Consider the following 9,226-nt stretch of genomic DNA (forward strand, 5'->3'; position numbering starts at 1 on the left):
CAAATAAAAGATGTTTGCGCAGTCGCCAGACGCCATTTTTACTACAGCTAAAAGAAAACTACAGCGTTGCGCGGTACAGTCTGCATTTCCGTCTTTTTTCTGATTGGTTGTTTTTGACCTGGGTAGTCCCGCCCCTCAAGTGCCTCTCTGCCTGTGAGTTACCAGACTCTTTCTCTGTGCAGAATTAAACAGAGGACGAGTCTGGCAGGCCAGGCTATGAAAGCACACCAATAAAGACTAAATTATGACGACTATTGACCGACGCTTTCATTGGATCATTGTTGTCTCGTATTAGTCAATCAGAAAACGGAAAAGATGGGAGACGAGCAAAAAAGAACCCATCAGAAAATGGAACAGGCGGGATTTGACGAGAAAAGAACCAATCAGAGTCCTAAGCCGGTCACTACACCGTTAACCAGACATCATATACTGATTTTTATGTCTGTAAAAGTTTTGTCTAAAGGGAGAGAATGTCCGCGGTTGGAAGTAAAATCAGTAGATGTGATGATCTGAAAGGTATTTGCTTGGTGAGTACTAGGCTTGGGCGGTATTACGGTATTACTGTATACAGCCGGTGTTAAAGGAATTGGCCAGACTCGGCATTAAAATTGTAGAAATTCACAATAACTACACTTTACCATCGATATAAATATGAACTGGGTTCAGCTTTTCATTTTGGTAAGGACTTTTGTCATAAATCATTACAGAAAATCAAAATCCTCTCCTCCAGAGAGTCAAGAACTGTGTTCCGCCTTCGTCACTCCAACATGTACAACAAGGTAGCTGCTGATGCTATTATTGTGAATAACTGTATTTTGTTTACTTTTGTGCTCTTAATTATTACAGAATATTGCGTTAACAGCTGCAGCAAAAGGTCTGAGCCATATGTCCGTGTCCTACACGCATTTTTAAGTAACATAGGTCTGATCTAAAATAATAACCTACATCTATAAATCCATCTAGAACCGCACCGGTACGTCTGGACTCATGACTGCAGCAACACTGTTACCTGTGTTGGCTCCGGTAAAGAATAAAACAAGCCATTTGGGAAAACTATGACACACACAGATATAATCTAAAAGATGATCCCCATCAATAGATCCTCCATGGACCAGTAGAACGTCCGTGCCATCCTGGATTAGTGCAAATGAGTCAAACTAAGGAGTTACTCCAGCATCAGGAAGATTTAGTCTGGTAAGCTATTATATATTTTCTGGAGTTATATCAATATATGCAGGTCCTTCTCAAAAAATTAGCATATTGTGATAAAGTTCATTATTGTCTGTAATGTACTGATAAACATATTAGATTCATTACACACAACTGAAGTAGTTCAAGCCTTTTATTGTTTCTAATATTGATGATTTTGGCGTACAGCTCATGAAAACCCAAAATTCCTATCTAAAAAAATTAGCATATTTCCTCCGACCAATAAAATAAAAGTGTTTTTAATACAAAAAAGCCAACCTTCAAATAATTATGTTCAGTTATGCACTCAATACTTGGTCGGGAATCCTTTTTCAGAAATGACTGCTTCAATGCGGCGTGACATGGAGGCAGTCAGCCTGTGGCACTGCTGAGGTGTTATGGAGGCCCAGGATGCTTCGATAGCGGCCTTAAGCTCATCCAGAGTGTTGGGTCTTGCGTCTCTCAACTTTCTCTTCACAATATCCCACAGATTCTCTACGGGGTTCAGGTCAGGAGAGTTGGCAGGCCAGTTGAGCACAGTAATACCATGGTCAGTAAACCATTTAGCAGTGGCTTTGGCACTGTGAGCAGTTGCCAAGTCGTGCTGAAAAATGAAATCTTCATCTCCATAAAGCTTTTCAGCAGATGGAAGCATGAAGTGCTCCAAAATCTCCTGATAGCTAGCTGCACTGACCCTGCCCTTGATAAAACACAGTGGACCAACACCAGCAGCTGACATGGCACCCCAGACCATCACTGACTGTGGGTACTTGACACTGGACTTCAGGCATTTTGGCATTTCCCTCTGCCCAGTCTTCCTCCAGACTCTGGCACCTTGATTTCTGAATGACATGCAAAATTTGCTTTCATCCTAAAAAAGTACTTTGGACCACTGAGCAACAGTCCAGTGCTGCTTCTCTGTAGCCCAGGTCAGGCGCTTCTGCCGCTGTTTCTGGTTCAGAAGTGGCTTGACCTGGGGAATGCGGCACCTGTGGCCCATTTCCTGCACACGCCTGTACACGGTGGCTCTGGATGTTTCCACTCCAGACTCGAGCTTGGTTGATGCTTGACGCATTCACTTTCTGATGCGGCTCGCGGATGGAACGCACTTCACAACTCGCAGCGTTTATGGTTCATGCGGCTTGTCTCTGCGGTGAGCCAATATTCTCCCAAATTGTAGGGGGCAGCATAGAGCTCTACGGCATGCATCCAACACTACACCATAGTAGAAGTAGATATTACTGTTTACAACATGGCATTCCAGCATTTTTTAACAGCGTCCTCGTCTTTTCCGACAGTGCGAGCTATTTCTCTCCAAGAATTATTAAGCTCGTTTAGAGAACCTTTTCATGAAATGCTAGTTTTTTGAGGTAGGAATTTTGGGTTTTCATGAGCTGTATGCCAAAATCATCAATATTAGAAACAATAAAAGGCTTGAACTACTTCAGTTGTGTGTAATGAATCTAATATATATGAAAGTCTGATGTTTATCAGTACATTACAGAAAATAATGAACTTTATCACAATATGCTAATTTTTTGAGAAGGACCTGTATATGGAGCGGTAAAACTGGCTGCACACATATCTGCAGATTACTGAACTATATTGGGACACATGATGGAGCTAAGACCAGCTGAGAACTCGTCAGCTTAGAGCTCCTGGTGGAGCACAGAAATGAAACATTTAACAAAAGTAAACAAACTACCGATTTTGGTTCTGAAGATGAACAGAATCCACCTTGATGTTCAAGTCGGGTCGCGGGTCTTCAGAGTCAAACAGTCCAAAACATGTCTGCACCTCCTGCTGCATGGTGGCGCGGTTGTTAGCATTGTTGCCTCGCAGCATGAAGGTCGCAGGTTCGAAACTTGGCTGCGGCCTTTCTGCGTGGAGTTGCGTGTTCTCCCCATGCATGCGTGGGTTTCCTCCGGGTACTCCGGTTTCCCCCACAGATCACAACATGCCCTATAGGTTATAAATTGTAAGTCGCTCTGGATAAAAGCGTCTGCTAAATGAATAAACATAAACCTCCGGTAGTGATATCCAGCTGGCGGGGTCGGAGTTCGGTTGAACTTCTCTGGTAATCCAATATCCGTCCTCATCGCTGTATCCCAGAGAAAAAACAAATCCGACCGACTAGCAGAGGCTTCAGAAGCTACATCTGATTGATCACACAATGTTCTCTGCTATAACGCTAACGCAGAAACACCGGAGCCAGGCGTTGTTTACTACAGCGGTTTCAGCAGAGCTCCTTGTGAAACGTCACCAGCTGCCCAGGGCTTAGACCGGAAGTTGGTTTCTGTTTTTCCTCCGCCGGTCACAAACATCAGATATTCTTACAGTTCCAGCCGTCAAAATCCAAAAACCTTTTTCATCTGAGGTTTTAATACTTCTTTACACTTGCTGTTCAAACGAATTTTGCCTCTGGCCGATATCTTTAAAAAATAGCAACAGTGTTGGTTCTAATACCGTGCACGTTGGAGACAAGGATTTAAAAAATAAAAGCAGATAAAGAAAAGTCATTTAATGTCCATCCATCCATCCATCTTCTGAACCCGCTTAGTCCACGTAGGGTTGCGGGGGGGCTGGTGCCTATCTCCAGCAGTCAACGGGCAAGTAGGCGGGGTACACCCTGGACAGAGAGTCAGTCCATCGCAGGGCAACACAGAGACACACAGGACAAACAATCATGCACACACACTCACACCTAAGGACAATTTAGACAGACCAATCAACCTAACAGTCATAAAACAAAACTGTGGTTGATTTTTTCTGTTTTAAGCAGTTTAAAATGTTTTGTTCGAGTTTTAGAGATGTTCCATAAAATTGATGAACTTGATGTCATCACAGCGCGGAGACGGCGCGCCAAGAGAAACATGGCAGCTCGTGGTGCAACAGCTGACTTGGTGTCTAAAAACAACACAACTGCAATTCGGGAGTATTTCTGGTTCAAAGTAAACTTTAAAGGGGAGCCGGTAAACACTGATTATGTCTTTTGTGCAAACGAAAGATGACCGCGAAAGATGCACGCCGGAGCTGAAATAGCCGCCTTCTGTTTGGAAACGGTTATTAAAAGAGACGACAACGCCATTTTCTGGTGAAAAATAAGCTGCCAGCCTTGCCCAGATGTCACAACTAGCCCCAAAGTAACCGGGTGTCTGCCACTAACTCATGGAAGCGGGATTTCAGCAGTCGGAGGTTGAAGCCGGCGGTAACGGTAAACATGCTGGTTTTTCAGGTGAAAATTTGGGGAATTCTGGGGAAATTTGGGTTGCTAACCTTGCTCTAACTACATGTGATTGCTGGAGTGAAAGCTGCCGTTTATAGCTGTGGCGTGGGACAAGGAGACAAGTGATGCAGCAAACGCAGTTGACGCGGCAGAGGCGGCAGCACTGGAGCGAGAAGACAGCAGCTGCAAAAGACAGATCAGACCCGTTCTACTTCTGTTCACTGGACACGGACAGAGGGCCCTCGATTCCCTGAGAGACGCTGACTATAGGAAGCCGCAGAAACTGTAAAAGCGCTTTTTGGTGCTGATCTATGACATCACTCGCTGCTGAAGCAGTTGTGATATGCTGATGTCAAAGTTCTGAGAGGGCTGAATTTGAATGGAGATAGCTGAGAGGACTGGGACATCTTGTCTCCTGGTGAGAAGTTCTGGCAGTGGAAACACCTAATGACGGATTGCAGTAGTGATATGCGTGGCCTGCTGCAGCTGCGATACCTACTTTGGCACTAAAGAGTGGAATGTTTTTGCACACTGGGGCTTTAGGAAACCTTCATTTGTTTTTGAACAAGCTGAATGAGTAGGAAGTGGGTGAAGTTGTAATATTTGTTTTTGTCGGTAGATCCTTCAGGCTCTTGGGAAGTCCTACCACCCCGGCTGTTTCCGTTGTGTGATCTGTAACGAGAGCCTGGATGGAGTACCCTTCACCGTAGACACAGAGAACGAGATCTACTGCGTGAAAGACTACCACAGGTGAGCAGGACTTAAGTCACAAACACACACCTGGAGTTGTCCGTGCTGAATGACTCCTCGGTACTTTTCCTTGCTGCTATATGAGACTCGGATGGACCGAGGCTCCCGTCTGCGTTGTGTGGCGGATAGATGAGAGGTTCGGTTTGGCAGGGCAGGATAAAATGTGTGTGTTTTTAGTCAAAGTTGTAAAACGTGTGCCTGCTCCTGCCCTGCCGTAACAACACAATAATGACAAATGTAGTCATTTATTTTCAAGGGTATAGCTGTGGGGTGTTCTCTCCTCAGATACATGAACCTGTTTTATCCCACCTCCAGCTGCTCTTCACCAACTGTCCACTCTACCGCCCCATGCTGGGCCTGGCTTTTGTCTTGCATCATCAGGACTTTGAGGAGACCCTCGAGTTGGAGAGCTTTTCTAATCATGACTTCTTCCGCTCGTTGAGCTTTTTGATGCCATGGCCTGACTTCTTCAGCATTAGCCTGAGACAGGTTGGGGAGTCTGGAGGCTCCTCTCTTCATGCCTCGAGTCTGCCTTCAAGACTTCATGGCTGCTTGTTTTTTTAACATGATCTCTCTTGTTTAGTGGCATGGTGATTAGACACCAGTGTTCATGGCCACTGAGCTCAGCCGTCCTACAGATGTCTGACGTTTTGTTATCCAATAACTTTTTGCTGATCTCCTCGACCCGTGTATTTAAGATCTCAGTCTATTGTTTCGCTTTTCCTTTGATCACATCCCAGATCTATGTAGCCTGTTTCAGATCCATTAAAGATTATTTAGAAGAAACTGAGTCTGACACCCCTGATCTAATCCCAGAGGTCCCTCTCACACGACTGGAAACCCTCTCATGTTCTCTCTCTTTAAATAAAGCAAACCTTGTTGTGTGTACAGCGTTGCTGCTGGAAAGAGTGACCCTTATTCACACACACACACACACACACACACACACACACACACACACACACACACACACACACACACACACACACACACACACACACACACACACACACACACACACACACACACACACACACACACACACACACCTGCTTAGACTCTTATCAAAACCTGGATGGCTGGGAGCTTTCTTCAGCTGAATGAAGATAAGACTGAGATCCTCATCTGTGCCCCAGACAAGCTGGTTCCCAAAGTCAGACTCTCTTGGTCAGCTTGCTTCCCACACCAAACCTTCTGTCAGGAATCTTGGCATGACCTTTGACCCAGCTCTCACCGTGGATTCTCATGTCAGTTCTCTTGTTCGCTCTTCCTTCTTCCATCTCAGGAACGTTGCTAAGCTGAACTTGAGACAGTTCTCCACTCCTTCATCTCCTCACTCTTAGACTACTGTAACTATCTTTTCACGTGTCTGAGCAGAACCTCCCTGAACCGTCTACAGGTGGTTCAGAACGCCTGTGCTCGGCTTCTTACCAAGTCCTCCAAACACACCCACATCACCCCGCTTCTCCTCCAGCTTCACTGGCTGCCAGTCAACTTCAGGGTTCATTTCAAATCCTGGTTCTGGTCTATAGGGCCTTACATGGACAAGCACCATCTTACATTGGTGATCTTCTTAGTCCCTACACCCCCAGCAGGTCCCTGAGGTCCAGTGATCAAAGCCTACTGGTTGTGCAGCACCAGGCTAAAGACCAAAGGTGACAGATCATTTGCTGCTGTGGCCCCCAGACTCTGGAACTCTCTCCCCCTGAGCCTGAGATCAGTGGACTCAGTGGTCTCCTTCAAAAAGCAGCTGAAGACTCACTTGTTCAAGCTGGCTTTTGTATGACCTTCTTCACCACTCTCTCTTTATTCTGCTCTCCCCACCTATTCCACCTTCCTCAGGATCCACTGATTTCCCTCTTTCATGTTCTCTCTCTCTTTCTTAACATTTTTTCTTTTAAATCCCAATTGCTTATTTTTGCTCATTTTAAATATATTTTTAAACATTTTCTAAATGCTTTTTTATATTTTTACATTTTTTTGTTTTTGTGAAGCGCCTCGTGATTTTTATCTTGAGAGGCGCTATAGAAATGATACTTTCTTCTTCTTCACACACACACACACACACACACACACACACACACACACACACACACACACACACACACACACACACACACACACACACACACACACACACACACACACACACACACAGATAAACCTCTGAAAATGCATTTGAAAAGCTGTTTCCTCTCCTAGACACCTGCTTGGTTAAAAGGGTTAAATCACTTAATGAAACTGAAATGAAAACAAGACAATATTATTTTTTGTGATTAAAACAACAACAGCACTTCTCCAGATGATGTTGCTAACTTTAACTCACTGTTTCAGGGTGCTGGCGCCTAAATGTACCGCCTGTAACCAACCCATCCTGCCCTCAGAAGTAAGCCTGGTGTATTATCCTCTACCAAAAGATCAAAGATGACCCATACTGTGTGTGTGTGTGTATGTGTGTGTGTGTGTGTGTGTGTGTGTGTGTGTGTGTGTGTGTGTGTGTGTGTGTGTGTGTGTGTGTGTGTGTGTGTGTGTGTGTGTGTGTGTGTGTGTGTGTGTGTGTGTGTGTGTGTGTACGTACATTCCTACCAGGAATGATATTGGTTTATTTTCTTGATGATTAATAAGTGACTGAAGCAAATTAGTAGTTGTATTTATTTTTATTTTAAGATAATTTTTGTGATGATTTCCTCTAAAAAACAAAAATCCATAAAATGTGTCGAGCAGAGTTCATGATTTAATGAACTATCGAACTGAGGAGAAGAGGGCGGAGTGTTTGCTGCTGGGTTTGCTCTCCTCTGATTGTGTGTCGGACTTTTTGATTCCAGGGCTCTGATGAAACCATTCGAGTTGTTTCCATGGAAAAAGACTATCATGTGGAATGTTACCACTGTGAGGTAGGTTTGAAGAAAAACTTGATTTTAAACTTGTAAGTTAGAAAGAAAAGCTTTGCACCTGACGGTGAGTCTCTGAGAACCTCGTTAAAGAAAACCTCAGAGGCTTGATCCTAATTAATCTCAGTAATTATGCCGCTCCGAGGAAAGCAGGTAGAAAACATTCGTCTTTTATTAGAAGAAGGTTTGCTAGCTGGGTGGAAACTAGAAACAACCAAAGAACCGAGGTTTTCTTCATGCAGGATTTTGTGTTCCAAAGCTGGTAAAAAGCAGACCAGTTGTCTCCTCCTCCTCCTGCTGTTGCTCTCATCTTCATCACTGCTTTGTTCAGGACTGCAAGATGGAGCTCAATGATGAGGAGGGTCACCGCTGCTACCCTCTGAACGGCCGTCTCCTCTGCCACTCCTGCCACCTGAAGCACATCCATCCTGGAGGCCCTGCCTCCGTCCAGACCCCCACCGTCTGAGGGCTTCTGTAGGTGGAGGGAGACACCTGGTGGAGCAGAGGCAGATGCATTCAGTTCTTGTTGTAGAGGATTGATTTATGCATCATGCAGGTTGGACAGAGTAATGAAGCTTTACTTTGAAAGGCGTGACGTCTTGCAGACTTTGCAGAAGAGTTATCACATAATTGTTTGACGTAAACATCGTTGGCATCGTTTTTGTAGCAATTCCTTTGTCTCTCTGAGTTTTTGTACCTTTAACGTCACATTTGCACTCTTTAAGAGTTAGTGTCTTTAATTTTATCAATATAGCTAACGTTCATCACATTAACTTTTCTAATTTAAAAAAACATATGCAATAAAACAATCAGATCAGTTTTATCCTATAAAAATGGGCATGTTTATTTATTTTTTACTTTTGGCACTAAAATCTGAACCTGACCTGATTTTCTCTCACAGCTGATGAATCTTTGGACAAAACATTGTTTATAACCATTTCCTTACCATCTGTAGTTTACTTTAGCCTGTTCTCTTTACATTTACATGATTAATCCAGTGTTTGTTATATTATTTAAACTTATATTCTGTTTTTCCTTCATGTAAACAAAATGCATCAACGTGTTTATAATCTAATTTATCTGCAGAGTTACACTTTTGACTAGCCGTGTCAACCCCTTTGTGTTGAGTTCAATCATTTAAATGCAAACTGTTGTTTGACATCAACATCGT

At 43.9% G+C, this 9,226-nt stretch overlaps 1 protein-coding gene across 2 annotated transcripts in view; it reads left to right on the forward strand.

Moving 5' to 3' along the window:
• Positions 1-9,012, forward strand: part of limd1a (LIM domains containing 1a) — a 25,747-nt gene extending 16,735 nt beyond the window's left edge. For both annotated transcript variants that reach the window (XM_054740440.2, XM_054740441.2), the window contains 4 exons: positions 5,034-5,164; positions 7,499-7,550; positions 7,990-8,058; positions 8,387-9,012. In XM_054740440.2, coding sequence (XP_054596415.2) covers positions 5,034-5,164; positions 7,499-7,550; positions 7,990-8,058; positions 8,387-8,521 — 387 coding nt within the window. In that variant the 3' untranslated portion in view covers positions 8,522-9,012. The remainder of the gene's footprint in view (positions 1-5,033; positions 5,165-7,498; positions 7,551-7,989; positions 8,059-8,386) is intronic.
• Positions 9,013-9,226: the final 214 nt, after the last annotated feature.

This window comes from Nothobranchius furzeri, chromosome 5 (genome assembly GCF_043380555.1).
Source record: "Nothobranchius furzeri strain GRZ-AD chromosome 5, NfurGRZ-RIMD1, whole genome shotgun sequence".
NCBI lineage: Eukaryota > Metazoa > Chordata > Actinopteri > Cyprinodontiformes > Nothobranchiidae > Nothobranchius > Nothobranchius furzeri.